At 35.9% G+C, this 17,172-nt stretch overlaps 3 protein-coding genes across 3 annotated transcripts; 1 reads left to right on the forward strand and 2 right to left on the reverse strand.

The window, feature by feature from the left end:
* Nucleotides 1-109: 109 nt before the first annotated feature.
* LOC106134337 (zinc finger protein 883) lies at nt 110-3,541 on the reverse strand. The gene is made up of 5 exons (XM_013334356.2): nt 3,342-3,541; nt 2,828-2,962; nt 2,290-2,431; nt 1,710-1,835; nt 110-1,507 (listed from the first exon to the last, which is right to left on the reverse strand). Exons 1-5 carry the CDS (start codon nt 3,462-3,464, stop codon nt 444-446), a joined length of 1,590 nt encoding a protein of 529 aa, XP_013189810.2. The 5' UTR covers nt 3,465-3,541; the 3' UTR covers nt 110-443.
* A 1,702-nt stretch (nt 3,542-5,243) lies between these two features.
* LOC106134278 (red-sensitive opsin) lies at nt 5,244-9,662 on the forward strand. Its single transcript, XM_013334279.2, has 7 exons — nt 5,244-5,365; nt 6,220-6,523; nt 6,952-7,130; nt 7,645-7,767; nt 8,335-8,529; nt 8,759-8,932; nt 9,288-9,662. Exons 1-7 carry the CDS (start codon nt 5,342-5,344, stop codon nt 9,477-9,479), a joined length of 1,191 nt encoding a protein of 396 aa, XP_013189733.2. The 5' UTR covers nt 5,244-5,341; the 3' UTR covers nt 9,480-9,662.
* Nucleotides 9,663-10,209: 547 nt separating this feature from the next.
* On the reverse strand, nt 10,210-13,491 carry LOC106134222 (SET domain-containing protein SmydA-8). The gene is made up of 3 exons (XM_013334216.2): nt 12,174-13,491; nt 11,497-11,681; nt 10,210-10,412 (listed from the first exon to the last, which is right to left on the reverse strand). Exons 1-3 carry the CDS (start codon nt 13,483-13,485, stop codon nt 10,254-10,256), a joined length of 1,656 nt encoding a protein of 551 aa, XP_013189670.2. The 5' UTR covers nt 13,486-13,491; the 3' UTR covers nt 10,210-10,253.
* Between the last annotated feature and the right edge of the window lie 3,681 nt (nt 13,492-17,172).

Consider the following 17,172-nt stretch of genomic DNA (forward strand, 5'->3'; position numbering starts at 1 on the left):
TAATATATATATATATATATATAGTAGATACTATTGAACTAATAGTACTTTCAATATACACTATACATCTTTGTAGGGTAATAAAAATAATCTATATTTATTGCACAGATTTATTTATTTATATTTACTAACACTGTATGGACTTACTTTTCAGATCTAATCTTGTCTGTCTTTTACCATTTCTGTTGCTCATACGATGAACCCTGCAAGGATCTCTAGAGCTCTGTAATAGAGGCGAGTTTGCAGTACTTGGGTAGTTTGACTCTTATGTGTCAGCTGTGAAGGCATCGAGCCGCAAACGTACGTGTAAACTGAATATAGCTTGTCGGGTTTTCCAACAGTCCATAGAAGAAAAGCTAAGTGTACACGCAGCTTAAGATAATTAAAGCTTATACACCCGAATAAGTACTTAGACTTACTAAGACTTATATCACAATCAATTATCAACTATTGCCATCAACAGATTTTTCAGACGAATGTGTCTCAAAATGTTTCTTCAACTTGCTTTTTAAATTAAACTTACTCTGACATATACTACATTCAAATGGTTTGTCGCCTGTGTGTGTTCTTAAATGCGTTTTCAAATCTGTTGATTGAATAAATCTGTGATGGCAAATATGACACTCATGAGGTTTCTCTCCAGTATGGGTCCTTGTATGTCGTGTCAAATGTGTTCCTCTGGCGAATCTTCGTTGGCAAATATTACATTCGTAAGGTTTTTCACCTGTGTGTGTCCTTAAATGAATTTTGAGTAAAGCATTTGTATAAAACCGACGCTGACAAACCATACATTCGTGTGGTTTCTCGCCAGTATGAGTCTTTAAATGGCCGGCCAAATGTGATGTTTGCGTGAACCGTCGGTGGCAAACATTGCATTCGTATGGTTTCTCACCGGTATGTATCCTAATATGTTTAACTAAACTTCCGGAGCTGTTAAATTTACGCTGGCAGAACTTACAAACGAATGGAGTTTCGCCCGAATGTATTCTTAAATGCACCGACAGATGATTTTTCTCTCGGAAGCCTTGATGACACACATGACACTGAAATGGCCGCATTGTAGAGTGAGTTTTTATGTGATAATACAAACTGCATCTATGATGGAAAACACGTTGACAAACATCGCAAATAAACGACGGTTTCTCGCTTTCGTGTGTGACTAAATGAATTTGCAAATTACGTTTCGCTCTAAACCGTCGTTGGCAGAAGTTGCATTCGTATGGTTTCTCGACGCAGTGCGTACTTAAATGGACTTTCAAGTTTTGTTTCTGAGAAAATTGGCGCTCACATATATGGCATTGGTGTGCTTTGTCACCGGTGTGAGTCTTCAAATGACTGGTCAAATGCGAGTTTTTAACAAACTGTTTTTTACAGACATCGCACTCATAAGTTTTCTTTTTAGGTCTAATTTTTTTATTTTCATTTGATTTACTTTTTATTGGAATCTGCCTAGTCTTTCTCTTTAAATCTTGTATCTTGAGTTTTAAGTTGTTTGCAGGGGCAGGACCTGTGAAAAGCAACGTAATGTGCTGAGAAAGCCTCGACTTCAAATATGAAATAACACAATCTCATTACTAACTAAGTACATATGTCAGATGTCATTAATTTAAAACCCATTGAATTCCAAGTATAAACCAAATAAAATTTCTCTAAAACTTGCAAATAGAACTTTATAAACACTCAAATCAGTAAATTGGATGGCAATCTACCTTCAGAAACCACTTCCTCCATTTTGACTATTGTATCTAAATCATATTGCACTTCTTCTTGCTCAGCACCATCTTGGTAATCACAACCATCATCGTTAAAGGGAGTAGTCATGTCTTGAGATAACTCTGCAAGAGAGAATGATAATTTTATATTATATAGAATGCTTTTAAGCCATAGAACACTTCACTTGAACGCCCGCGGCTCCACCTAAGTGAAAAGAAGTCATCTCTAGACCACATAAGAGCTAATTGCCAAATTTCAGTTTCTTACGCTCAGGGAGCTCCATAGAAAGCCATGCCTTTTCTATGCATAAATGTTGACAAGAAGGCAATATTAATAAGTTACTTTTAAACATATCTTAGTCACTATTTGTTTTAAATTTAATAACAATATAAGCCAAATAATATAAGATATCTGGGCAACCTCCCATACACCAATCAAGGCAAGGTGGCACAGCTATATCCTGTGCCCACCATACTACCCGCTTATTCATATGATTTTCAGCAAATTCAATTGATTGGATTTTGCTGTAAATTTAAATTCATCGATTCTTTTAATTTAAATGAATAGATCACATACCTTCCAAAACAGGCTCTAATTTAATTTTGTGCTGTACACTTTCATGCGGTGGGATGTCAGTAGAATCTAGTCTGAAAATGCTCAATGATCCGTTTAATCCATTGGCTTGCCCATCTATATCTGATAATATTTTATTGATTACCTGAAAGTAAAAAGGTATAAAAGGTAAGGTTTGTATGTTACCTTGGCATAAGTTTAGGATAAATTTATGGTTATAATTTTACATGCAATATAGGAGATTCTTTATAGCCTAGTAGTGGTTCCACCAACATTAAACTAAAATTTCCCGTTTCTGTCAGTATCACCAAAAAGTAGTGTTGATCTTTCAGAGACTTATGGTATCTCTATTTCTGGAAATTGACATGGGAATGAATCTTAAGCATAAGCATGTTTTCATATGATATAAAATTGCAAGCAAGAGTAAAGATTTTCTGTATGTTTTTCATAACTAAATCAGTTTGCAAGTCTTGGAATTCAGTTATCTTTGTCATCCCGTTACAAACAAAAATATTGAAACAAACAAACCAATTTTTTTTACCTCAACATTTTCCTTGTACATTTCTGTAAGTAATATTTCCGCTTTTCTAGTAGTTTGCATAAATTTGTGGAATTTTTTCAGAAGTGCATAGCATATGTTACAAGATGTTGTGGGTCTCATGTCTTGTGTGATTAACTGAAATAAAAGGTACTTATCATTTTTTGCAGATTGTTTAAGGGAAAAGCTCAGAAGCTTGATTCTTTTATTACATGATAGGGTAGCAATCTGTCACTATTTGAATCTTAACCCTGAACATGGCCTTTCTCTTTATGAAATTGTTGCCTCCGTCTGTCATAAGCTCTTCACAGCCCGGGATATTATAAAAAATAAATTTTTAATTGGTCCTAATGATAGTTACGTTTTCATATCTCTGGAGATCAGTCTGAACATCCCAATCAACCTTTGAGCACAAACCTATACCATACTGGATCATTACACCTGTTACATCTCCTGAATACGCAGGTTTTCTCTCAATACATGCACTATAACAATACTTACCTAATGGTATACTTACATCAATATTGGTAATTTTCTCATACACATACTGCAATGGAGTATTTGCTATCGTAAACAAACGGCAGTTGGTGGCAAGGCACAGTCTACATACAGTCAAATTTGCATTTATTTGGGATTCCATTCTAAAGATAAGTAAACAATAATAAACAATCTTAATTTAAGTCAGAAAAAGTAATATTTTTGATAAAATGATTTAACTTATTGACTCAAGATGACATTGACATTTAAGTTAAAAGTCTTTTTCTTTTCTTCGTTTTGGCAATCAAACTTCTTCATTAGCTTATTTTTGCCAGGATCGAGTTTAGACAGTTCATAGAATCGTACTTTGTACGAGTACGATCGAGTAAGTACCTGTGGGTGCTTTGTAATTTCTCGGGACTTTTTGGGACAAGATTAAGTCATTAAAGACGCAAAAAAAGATGCAACACTCTCCAACACTCATACTTACTTGCCCACGAACACTAAATAATAAAATAATGCACACTAATAAATAGAATAACATGACGTTTGGGTTTCCGCCAAAAAGGCATGATGGATATCCAAATAAGAAAAAAATATTTCCTATTGGCAATTTGTAATAATATCTATAAGTATTTTTAACAGAGCCAGAGATTTGAAACCGCAATAATGATAAGTGATGCATGAAATAAAGATTACATCATGTCTTTATCCCTTCCGGGATAGACAGGGCCATTAAATGAAATGAAATAAGTAAATAGTCAAGAATGTTCTGATGGCTTGGGTCATTTATTGAGTTACTGACTGACTGACAGACAAGACTAAACCGATAGGTTTAGAGACTTGAAATTTGACATGCGGTTTCCTTATGTTGTCTAGGGGTGAGGGTTTACCGGAACTCCCGCGGGAAATGGAATTAACAGGATATTTCATTCTACGCGGGCGGAGCTTAGGACATTCATATTAAGGTATTGCTACAGTCGTCCCTATCATTACTTTCTTATTCAGTTATAAAATTGGTTCAAATTTTAATTTGTTTTGGAAAAATGTGTCACGATGTATATTTTGCTCTACATTATAAGAAAATGACGTCGAAACTAGCCTGCTATATGCAATTTTACAAAAATATTCATGGTTATTCCTACAATTCTTCAACTCTGAAGATTCCTTACTTTACTCGCAATTCTGACATGATTAGCCAAACTCTCTATTCAGCCTTAACAAATACGCAAATGTACCTACTTATATTTATTTTTCTAATTTTTATTCTGTACAATATCTCTTGTGACAAATAAAACATTCGTGCGTTTTCTCGCCTGTATGATCTAAATCGACTTTTTTATAGGTGAGAAGCGCATAAATAATTTATTAGAGTTAACGTTCAATCATCACGGTCAATGCCCTTGAAAACATGAACTTCGCATGTCCAAAAGTTCCAGACCACGACAATATCTACTGATAACGAAGCTTTCATGGTAATGGACTACTGCAAGCTTATCTCGAGAGGTTTTATAAAATAAGGAGGTTACAGCACTAAACATTAGTTTAATAAAGTACGCCTTAATCAAACCTTTTGCTTTAAAACCCCCAAGTTTATTAGCCCTGCCCTTGATTGACAATCAGAACTTGAAGAATAACAGCTAACGCCCACTATGTTCTTTCATCGCTACTGGACCAACATGGAAACTTGCACTAAATTTTCATCTTGCACTAAATTTTCATCTAGTGCAAGTTTCCATGTTCTCCTATGTGTGTTCCTATTCTCTTAGTCTTCTTTTACGACATCCATGGAAAAGAGATAAAATTTTATCTTAAAACGTACGACATAAAATAATGGTACATTTACATGCATTTTATACCTGTACTCGTATTATTCATAAATTTAATAAATAATAATGCGACGCCAAAGTTTAAAATCAGTTGATGAAATTGATTCAAAAATGTTATCCCTCTAGAGTCTCATTATTTTTGGCTTATCGATGTTTTTATTCATCACACGAATGGAGTCAGTTTTAGGCACAGAATAGTAAATGTGCCAAAATGGATGAAGAGGACTTGATAAACGTATGTATTATTTGTGATCTATCGATTTAAATTGATATTGAGTGATTTTAACCAACTTTTTAATAAGTAGGGGTTCTAAATAGCAAATGTGAGTTAATGTTATGTATACGCGATTTAGTATTATTTTGCTGTTCGTTACTGATTACAAACCTAACTCTACTTCTAGTATTGATTTGTTAATATCACGTCTATAGTACAATAATTTTTGTACGTAAGTTGGAAGTTAGGTTCTAAGTTTGTAAGAGACAATATGGCACTCAGATTATCAGCTATGAGCAAAATTGCAAAAGTCATAACAGTGGTTCCGTGCGAAAAAATCATAGTGGTACACCAGCTACTTCTCGTGCAGATTGTTAAAGTCAATGAAGATAATGTTTTTCCTATGCACCATTTCCGTACTATTTCAAAATTTCAATTCCATCATGAAGCCATTCAGCTAAACGTGGTCTTCGAAACAAGTGATTAATTGTTTTGTCTTCTCCGTAAGGGATAAAGTCGTGATACGTGTATTTCTGCTAGAGTCGACTAGTTATTTCACACAAACTTTTTTTTATTGCATCATATTAAAATACAAATGATTGTGGATGAAGCGAAAGAAGTGTGCAGGGATCGTGGCAAGTGGAAAGATGTATTCTTTGTCTACTCCTCCGGGAAAGACGCGTGATTTTATGTATGTATGTACTTATAAAGTCTATCTCCCGTTTTTCTTATGGAAGACTTGCCTACGATTAGTTTGTATAACAAATTTTTGCCAAATCCGTTCCGAAGCCTGTGAGTTTAGTTGACACCGACATCTTTTTATAATAATGCGTGTACATTTATATACCTACTCGTACTTCTTTCTTTAATTTCAGATCGACACATCCGAATACGAATTCCCTAACATACTATGGCACGTAAAACCCGCCCAAGAGATAGCCATAAAAACCACGGCCATGCTAGCCATTGGAATTACCGGTATCTTCATGAATTCCATTATTATCATCGTGATTATCAGAAACAAATGGTTGTGGAGTGCCAGCAATTACCTCGTGGGTAATCTGGCTTTGGTTGACCTGATCACGTTGATTTTCTGCCCGTGGTTCATGCTGGTCAGAGATTTCTACCAACAGTACGTGTTGAAGACTTTTGGGTGTCAATTTGAGGGGTTTTTGCAAGGTATGCCTGTGTCATCATATCCAAAGTATGATTCGACATGAGTTAGTTTCCCCTGCAAAGGTTGAGGAGCTCAGATTGAAGTCACTCCGTGTAAAAATCTGACTCCGCCCAATCCAGGATTATTGTCGTAAAAGGCAAACTGGGCTTCTCTTCAGAAAGATATCTGTGTCATTATGTCCTATTATCGGCTTAATGCTTAAAAGTTGTGCTTATACGCTAAAGGCAGATTTTAGATTTTGTACCATTATCATACACATACATATAATCATAGTTAGGAATTTCATTTACGGTTTGATGAGTTATCGATACATTTGTTCTCTAGTCGTTTAGTTATTTTTACGGAATGTAATTCAGCTGTGTGTTTACATGTGCAATAGAACCCATTCTTTTTAAATTTTCCAAAGAGACCATTTGGTTTTTTGTTTCAGCAACATTACTTCTAGCAGGAGTTGGTGCTGTCATGTTGGTATCTTACGACAGGTTAGCGGCAGCCGCGCTGTCAGCCGACGCCAGGGTCACAAGAAATGTGGCTCCAAAAGCCATATTTTGCACTTGGTTCATCGCTATTGTGTTATCCTTGCCTTGGATATTAAGGAGAGAGTATACGGTAAATTGATGTGTTGTCTTTAGGGTTTCGGCTTGGAGCATCGATTAAGTCGTAAGTTGCACATTTAGACAACTTTTGTGTCACCATGGAACATGCGTATTGATGCCGTGTGGTTCCTGGCACCAATACAAAAAATAATGCGACCACTCCATCTCTTTCCCACGGATGTCGTATAAGGCGACTAAGGGATAGGCTTACAAACTTGGGATTCTTTTTTAGGCAATGGTCTAGTAACCTGTCACTTCTATCATTAAGCCAAATAGCTGAACGTGGCGGTTCAGTCTTTTCAAGACTGTTGGCTCTGTCTACCCCGGAAGGGATATAGACGTGACCATAATATATATGATGTATGGAACAAATACGTTAGGAATACGTTCGTATAAACAAACTTACCCCTGGATCTTGGCATAGGCGCACCCGGGCTCCTTTTCACAGAGGTGAGGATGCAAACTGCGACTAGTTTTAGGAAGATTATATATCCCTTATTTATTTAGAATTTTTTGTTTTATTTCAGGAGCGGCAGTGGCTAGATTATCTTGAGACTTTTTGCGTAGAAGATGTTGAAGTGCTCGGCATATATTGGCATTTCACTCTTACCCTACTCGTCTGGATTCCCTTGGGATTAATGGTTGTGACTGTAAGTATATATCTCAAAGCTAAGAAAACGAGGAATTTAAGAGGTATTGGTTGCTGCGCCATTCTTGTCGAAAGCTATGGCTTCATTTCTGACTATGGGTTTCTGTTACGTTCCCTCTTTCTCTCTACTATTCTTTAGATTTTGGTGAGATTTTGAAAAAACTGTGAATTTTTTTTTGCTTAAAATACCTACAATTGAAATAGGAAGTATTAACCCTAATCAACAAACAGGTTGACTAAGCAGATATACAAGGAGAGTGTGGAGAGAAAGGTCGGAGTGGGAAGACCTAGACGAACGTATCTTGATCAAATTAAGTACGTCCTGGTAAAGGGTCAGGTCAAAAGTACCCGAAACCGCCGAGCTTGCATGAAGAGAGTTATGAATGTGGATGAAGCGAAGGAAGTATTCAGAGATCGTGGCAAGTGGAAAGAGGTAGTCTCTGCCTACCCCTTCGGGAAAGAGGCGTGATTTTATGTATGTATGTAAGTATTAACCCTACCGAAAATTCAGCAGTCAACTTTTTTTGCTCTATTAAAGTATCGCTAAATATATCAATTTTCTTCTAAGTACGGCACGATAATGTGGCGCTTGGAGTGCAGTGCTCGTGAACTCTCGACCCGTGGCAGTGGCCACGCTGTGACCAAGGCCAGGAGCCGCGCTCTGAGGATCACGGCGTGCGTGCTGATGACCGCCGTCGTCTGCAGGCTGCCGTACACTGTCCTCATCTACTGGAGGAACAATTTGAGCAATGATATCAATTCGGTGAGTATTTGGGATTAACATTACCAGTTAGATTAGTATATTAATTTTTTTTTGAAGTTAGAACGCAATTTTTGTCCCCAATCCCAGAAGTCCCAATCTGTTTATTATTTTAAGGGTTGACTTCTACAGCATGCTTCTAATTTTTAGTAACTACTTCTTCGGTCTTACCAGGATAATAATCCATATTTTTAATGGCACTTATGAATTTTATTATCATTGTAATTTTTAGGTCGAAGGCAGCTACGACAGCATGTGGTTTGCCGCCAACTATCTCATGTACCTGAACTGCGCAGTCAACCCTCTGATTTACGGTTTCACCAACACCAGACTGCGCAAGGCTATGGACAGAACGCCGGGGGTGGCTTGTTTTAAATTTGGATCGTGGTGCTGCGTGTGTGCTATGGTATTTTATTTTTAATTTTTAAATTTTTTTACCACTAGATGTATAACAAATAGATGCTTTGTCATCGATTTTGCCCACCCTCACTGCGACGACTTACGAACTGAACTCAATGCATTAATATGGCTAGTCCTACGAATATTATTAAGGCTATGTCTCATCAGAGCTCAGGGCCCTCCATAGGAACCATTGCAGAATTGAAAAAATAAGTTAAAATTATCCTTAAAATGCAACAGCTCTAATCATATAAATTCAGCCATCTTTGTTTTTGGGCATAATCCTCAAGCCTCTAGCTCTGAGTTCCTTCGTGGAATACGTGCAATGGTCCTTAAATAATTTAAAAAAATTAATTTTACAGCTGCACAGAAAACAAGTAGTCGTCACAGATAAACATACAGAGAAGATATTCGTAATTGAAAGCACGCCGCGCCCCAACAAGAAACTCACACATGTCATCAAAAATATTCTGCACATCAACAAAGAAACAGTAGATTTTAGCATAAAGAATGATGAAATTACCATGAAACCTACCAGAGTTACACCAGTGTGATTTGAAAGGAACGTTCACAATTTAATACATAAGTTAGAATGCATGTCATATAATGATCTTATGACATGTAAAGTACGAGTAACAAGTTCAAAACTGCAATAAGTTATAATTCTCTCTTACGTTTCCATATAACTTTAATCCACTTTCTATTGTATTCAATGTATCTGCCCATACGAAGATAGTATGGTTAAAGTAATAAAATAAAAGATTGTTATCATAATCATTCGTTATAATTATTTCTTAACAGTTAAGTAACAGATGCATATATTTTTGGGATTTAGCATACAGTAAATACGAGTAGGTATACAGCCGCAGTTAAAACCATAAATTTAATGAAGCAAGGTGGATTAAAAACAAATTAGGATTAATAGTTCCGGGTTCGATTTATGAACTTTGATAAGTCTTATCCACCCTCTTTCTCTTACATAATCTAATCACTGCTCTTGCTCTTATGGAGTGGACAAAACCAACAATCTAGAAAAGACTGGAAGGTCACATTCAACTTTATGGCCTAATGATATAATTGAGATTCAAAGTGACTGATTGCTATGTCCATCGCCTAAAAGAAGAAGCCCAAGTTTATAAGCTTGTCTCGTGATTGACTTTTCTACACGTGAAGATTAGCAGCTGGCACATTGTGTTTTTTTCACTACCAGAATCAGCATGGAAGCTTCTTATGAAACATCTTCCTCTTACTCTGTAGTAAACCACAAAGATAAAGATAGGGAAGTTAGAGACAGGCTTGTCAATGTTCGTGAATAAGGGGACTGGTGATTATTCTGAGACACCATTTCCATTTGTCAATTCTTCACCGAGTTCCAGCTGGCTAGACAGATCTTGTATTTTGGCTTCCAACGCATCTCTCATGTGTGGTTCCACCCTTAGGATGTTGGTGGCTTCTTGCAGCAACACCATGCTTTCCATCAATTGATCCTGCGAATAGAAAATTAAAGTATTTTTCAAAATACCATTTAAAGCATTTTGCCATATCCGCCAAGCCATACATACATATATATACATATTTATAATGATGCCTCTTTCCCCGAAGTGCAGGCAAAGATTACATCTTTCCACTTGCCACGATCCCAGCATACTTCTTTCGCTTCATGCAAGCTCGTTGGAATAACCATACCTAAGCCGTGGGCGCCGAATTTTCCACAATGAAGAAGCAAGTGGGGTGAACGCCAAATAATTTAAATATAAGGGAGCCTGTTTCGTCTTATTTGCGAAAAGCCAAAATATGTTTCTTTATCAACTATGGATAAATTAGCATTTTCCATGGTTACTACCTCGACTTTAAACGAACTCATAAAATGATGATTCCGTTTTTCTGAAAAAGCTGTTGATTATGATTACCATAGGTTTTTTGTGTCGTCCTGATATTTTCATTATCTGAAAGAGGACTCGAGCTTTATAATATTAAAATTACAGTTGCTTTTTCGGACAACTTGTGGCGAACTGTTTGCGCAACAGATCGCTGATAGCTGGCAGCTTTCCAATATTCCTTAACTAGATTTGTTTCGGTAACACAATATTTATTATTATATCACTAGTTGGTAAGTAAGTACTTTTAAACAAACTGAAAGATCCTACTAGATCTTTGATTCTATAATTATGTAGTAGGTAAAACTTACTTATATCAAGTTTCAAAAAATTATATGAGTAGGTACTTCTACAGTAATCGTTCGTTGACTATGCCAGGAATTATATGCGATCTTGAACTCAATATTAAAAATAGATAATCGTGTTACATTGAGATGAAAGTTAAGATGAAAGGCAATCAAGAAGTGAAATTAGCTGTGTCTGCAAGAAACAGCTTAACAAAAGAGAAAACATCATCATCACGTACCAACACAGGAAGTCCGCTAAACATAAGCCTACTCCAGCCCATTATTGGTTAAAACTAGAGCTGACAACATCACCAAGAAACAACTATTACCTCTACGCCTGACGCCAAGAAGATTTTATAATGGTAGCCAATTTTTAAAATCTTCTTTGTCGAATTTACGTTACTTACTTGTGCTCCAGCCTTGGTTATCTTCCCATTTTCGAAATCTCTCTTAGTTTGCATAGTCATCGCAGCTTGAAGATCTAACAGTAATGTTCCTCTGAATCTTGTGAAACCAGGATCCAATTTATCAGCAAGTTCGAGAAGTTCGTGGCATAAATCTATTTTTCTGGTTAGTAAATGATCTGGTAACTCTGCAAAGTAAGTTTAAATAGGTTTAATATTATTCCGTTGCTCGTCCGCTTGCTTTTAAATGTAATGAATTTATTCTTTTACTATCAAACTCTAATTAAATAATGAATTATGAAGTTATTGAAAATAAAAAGTTTAGATATTTGTGACCATCTTTGGCAAATTGCATCATTCGTAAAACCACGTTGTATGAAAAGTTATAAGATACTTATTAATTTCTAAACACTTGCTTTCACTTATGAACATTTTGGAATTCTTTCCCGTGATTTACGTCTTGGCAGAAAGACGTGTGTCATGTCACACTAATGGATAATTGCACTGGCATTCATTTTAATGTTTGTACCCCCTTGACCCATTTGGACGATGCTTCTTCGAACTTGAATAAAAATGGATTATGATATAAATACCATTCTTTCAATCAAAATTCAAAAAAGTGTTTCAAATACCGTGGTATTTGAATGTAAGTAATGTGAATGAAGTTTCAAACAACTTACCTGAAAGTGTGTATCCTTTATAGTTCCCATAGATTTGAATCAGTGCTAATTTTGCTTGCACAATCAAGTGATTACTGGGATGCATTGTATTGCTATATCTTTCGATAAACTCTTCGAACTCCTTGGGGCCATTCTTATTCAGTTTATTCAAATCTTGTGATAAGGCATTATTTCCCCATACCATTTGTCGTCCGTGAATAAAATGATTACATACCTCACATTTCCATAAAGCGCCTTCGTCTAATGGATTTGTTGATATTAACATGGGCCGCTTGGTGGATTCTGGGTTACTAAATGGACCATTGCACATAGAGCAGTAAATGCTTCCTAAATACGTCCCTAATTCTGTAGGGTCTGTACATCTTTCACACTCACAGTCAAAACATTTGTTGTTTTTCAGATGTCTTCGTCTATCCAAGGTGCCCCATAATGATTGTGTATAGGTAGTTGTAATCAGTTCACCTTTTGCAATTGGCACTGTCGCTATCACTGCCATAATATAATCATCACCAATAAATATATGACGAGTGTTAGCTTTGCAATTGTGATTCATCATAGATGCCGTAACATAAATAGCTCTTGACCTTTTAGTACCATCAACCGACCTAACATCAAATGCATTTGTATCAAAAATTGAAGCCACTTTTAAAATTGTTTCTTCATCAAATGGCATTCCTAATACTTGGACTATAAAAGTCACTAAATTTGCTTTCAAAACAAGATACAATGGTGTGTCTTTTCTGTCCTCTAAATGGGATTCCAAACTCAAAATATTTTCATACTGAGGAGGATTGGTGGTTTTCATGAGTAACACTCGTAACGGTGAAATAACACAATAAGCAGCCTCATTTTTGTCCGGCTTCTCATATTTTATCGTGCACTTATACTTTCTATCCGACATAGTTTTGCATTCTGGTTTATGTACATCGGCCTTTTCACATTTCGGTCCACACATAGGCCAGTTGCACATCGAGCATTTGTAGTAATCATACTTGTCTTCAATCTTCATTGGTTCCAGTTTTTTACCACATCCTAGACAGTGGGGTGCACAACTGATCCTGGGTCCGATTACTGCTGGTTTTTCTTTGAGGATCATTTCCCCAGCCTTGATGTCCCTGGTCGCTATCATATGTCTTCCTATCTTGTCTGACACCTGCACTTTGAAAGCACAGCACTTGAATTTGTGTCCCTCCCTCCATCCTAGTTTCTGGTGGGCCTTTGTACAATAGTATACGAGTTTGCATCCTCCGCAGGTCTGGTTTGCCGGTTGTTGGCAAACTTCACATGTTGGGATTTCTCGTTTTTGATCCATTTAACAAAGACACGGCCGCCCCGGTTGGTTCCCAACACAATACTCGTTTTAAATAGATATGTATAATTATCACCATGGGCTCGGAGACGTGCCAAGAAAATAAGGGATTGATGTAGTTTGCAGATGTGCTGTTGTATGAGATAATATTGAACAAGTAGGTAACAAAAGTACTTGTGTTATTTCGTACGAGAATTCGAATTGCGTAAATAAAATAATTACATTAATATCTTTTGTTAAATTTTCAAATTTTAGTTAAGTTGGTGCGACGTGATTGTCTAAGTCGAAATTTCAACAGAAACATGATAACTGCATGCACACACACTCATATATTTTCGAAATAAATAATCTTATTTTTCATATCAATTTAATTAAGATAAGTTAAATACGAAACAATGTTGTTGCGAACTAACTTAATGCAGTCTTCAAAAATGGTCCAGACTAAGTTTGGACCACTAATCAAGTGCTTTCCAGCAATTTAAGTACTCATCAAGTTTTATAAGTATATACATTTTTACTTAGGAATCCATTTGCATTAAAAGGTGCAAAATTTTGTTAACGAGTTCATTCCTATAATTTAGTGACCCGACAAACCTTGATTATTTAGATTTTTTATTTGTATTTGTATGGTAAATAAAATGTACCTATCACTTAGGTAACAATAATAAAATGAAGACAGCGTAATTATGAAACAGAATTTTCATATGGAGGTAGGTATGTTTTCAATAATTTTTAGTTGTCATGTTGGCGTGAATTTATTCAAATTAAACTACCATAGTAACTGGTATTTAAAAAAAAGTCAAGAGTGCTCATGAGAATAAGCACATTTATTTCGTGCATAGTATATTGTGTGCCAGCCGCCAGTTGCTTCTCTTAAGTCTATCAAGGGAGAAGCTTAAAAACTTGGGATGTTTTTTAGGTGATGATAGCCACCTCGTTAAGCTATCTAACTAAAAGGGCCCTAGTCTCGAAGAAAGAAAAAATTCTTATTTCGAAACTAGTTTCGAATTTCGCCGAAGGGGTCTTCATGAGACTGCTGTCTCTCTCTACGCCGTAAGGGATGAATACGACATAATGTATGTTGAGTGATAAAAACCTTATGAGGACAGGTAGCTAAGATTCTTTTTGTAAATTTTCATGTTAATCATCTGCAAATTTTCTTTTTTTTTAACATCATCATTTCCCTTTCCTAGCCCAGTGGAAATGAACTCGGATAATCCCATTCTTCATTCACACAAGGTTACGTAAGCCATAGTTTCTGGACCGCCGTAGTCATAAAAGTTCACTCGAGTCGGTGAGTGTGCGCATACGCAGATGATTTTTTTTTATTTGTACATAAAAAATACGTGAAGTGAAGAGTGATTTTGTATTTAAATGAAAATAGTTTTAAAATTGAGGATTTATAAATAATTTTTTTTAAGGTAAGTTTTTGTTTACAAGTTAGCAATGAAATGTAATATTTTCGATTATAACATACTACCTATATTTTTAATCTAAATATACTTTTATATGTTATAGGTACATACCTAGTTAGGTCCTAGTAAAAGGCTTAGGTTTATGGGATTGATCCTTCAATAGTCTATAAAATCTACAGTTTTTTAAATTTTGGATAAATTCTACCAATGCGAAGAATATTAATGTCAATCTGCTATGAATTAAAAAATAAATAATATAGGACCTCGTTAATTAATCTAATCTATACTAATATTATAAAGCTGAAGAGTTTGTTTGTTTGAACGCGCTAATCTCAGGAACTACTGGTTCGAATTGAAAAATTCTTTATGTGTTGAATAGACCATTTATCGAGGAAGGTTTAGGCTATATAACATCACGCTGCAACAATTAGGAAGAAATAATGGAAAACGTGAAAAAAAAATTATTCATCCTTGAAGGCTTCAATGATGCCCAAAATAACTATTCCACGCGGACGAAGACGCGGGCACAGCTAGTGATTGATGTAACCATAAATTAAACGTCTATTTAAGATACTTAGACACCAAGTTTGTTTATAACACCTTAATCTACCAACAATAAGCATCGGTGGTCGAATCTATAAATGCGCATAAAGGCACAGGTTCAAATCCCATCTCGGCCATGTATCCAGTGGCTAGTTTCAAAGTTATATACCTACATTAGTTTGGATACTAACCGATGCTATGACAAGAGAAAAACATCGTTAGGTAACATGCACATTCAGGCAACTGTATGTGTTACCATGATGCAATACGGTTTAGGTTCCCCTACAATGGTTGTGGAGGTTCTATAAAAACCTGACTCCCTCCATCCGGGATCCAAAGTTAAGTGCGTATCCTGGGCTCCTCTTCAGAGTGGTGAAGATGTCACTGGGACTACTGCCAGGAGGAAGATGAATCTAGGTACTAACAATTGTCTAGAATTACTTCATTTTAAATTCCAAACAAGCAAACCTCTGAATAGCAACTAGTTAGTGATAAAACTAAGCGGATTCTTCGCGCAACCTCATTTCAAATGTTGGTAATTCTGGAAACATTAATAGATCGTAAATTAGAATTAGCTGTAGGATAGATATAATTTAACACTGAAGCCCTCTGCTATGCCAACATTCCGAATTATAGTTTAGTAGTACTGTTTGTTGTCGTGTTGTGCCCAGCACTTAATAATGGGACCACTTAATATTTTTTTCATGCATATCATAAAAGGAGACTTAGGAAACTTTTTGCTCTCCCAAACGATTTGATTGGTCAGCTGATCGGTCTTTATATACAGGGTGACATTTAAAACAACTGCATCCTTTTAAACATAGACTATACCCATGCTTCTGAGCCGTTTGAGCCTATTTTTATTTAAATTAAACGTCATCATTTTCACATTTAAAAACCCTCAAAAACGACGTCACACGCTTTATTTAAGACTAATACTACAAAAAGAAATTAAAACTAAACATGTAAAAAAATGTGTGAAGAATAAATTATTTTTCTAGTATCAAGATCAAGTAAAGTACAGAGTTGACGAGATCGCTCAGCTGAATGAATTGTGTCGTTGACCTCTGAATCTTACACGTCGCTTTTCCGCCGGCCGGGATGATATTACGTATTTAGGATCGTGGATTTTGATACTTTTATTTTTTTTCGTACTTTCTGAAATATGAACCGATATTTTTCTTTTAACGTTTTTAAATATCCTTTAGATGAGTACACTTAACAGTTAAATTTATGCAGTTGAATTAAAAGTCACCCTGTAGAATGATATTTTTCATAAGATTTAGCTTCTTGCTATATATTTTTAAATCGTCCTGACGGTTGTAGTCCCTGCCTACTCCTCAAGGGAGCGGCGGCGGTAGCGGTTTGGGCGGTATGCCATTTAGGTTACTGGATGTCACAAAGCCGTGTGGTTTCCGGTACCAGTCATTAGGCCAAATAGCTGAGCGTGGCCTATCAGTCTTTTCAAGACTGTTGGCTCTGTCTGACCCCACAAGGGATATAGACGTGACCATATGTATGTATGTATGAAGTCAAAATCATTATTTAAAAAAATATCTCTCGCAACGAAAACTCCGGGCAAAAACTCCCTACTAATTACTTATTGCGAAAGTAACTCTTGTCTGTCTGTTATTCTTCTACGCTTAAACCACTGAACCGATTTAAATGAAATTTGGTTCACTGATGGAGTTGACTCTGAGGAAGACAACTTTTAATTACGAAAAAAAAGAGT

Source organism: Amyelois transitella, chromosome 17 (genome assembly GCF_032362555.1).
Source record: "Amyelois transitella isolate CPQ chromosome 17, ilAmyTran1.1, whole genome shotgun sequence".
Taxonomy (NCBI): domain Eukaryota; kingdom Metazoa; phylum Arthropoda; class Insecta; order Lepidoptera; family Pyralidae; genus Amyelois; species Amyelois transitella.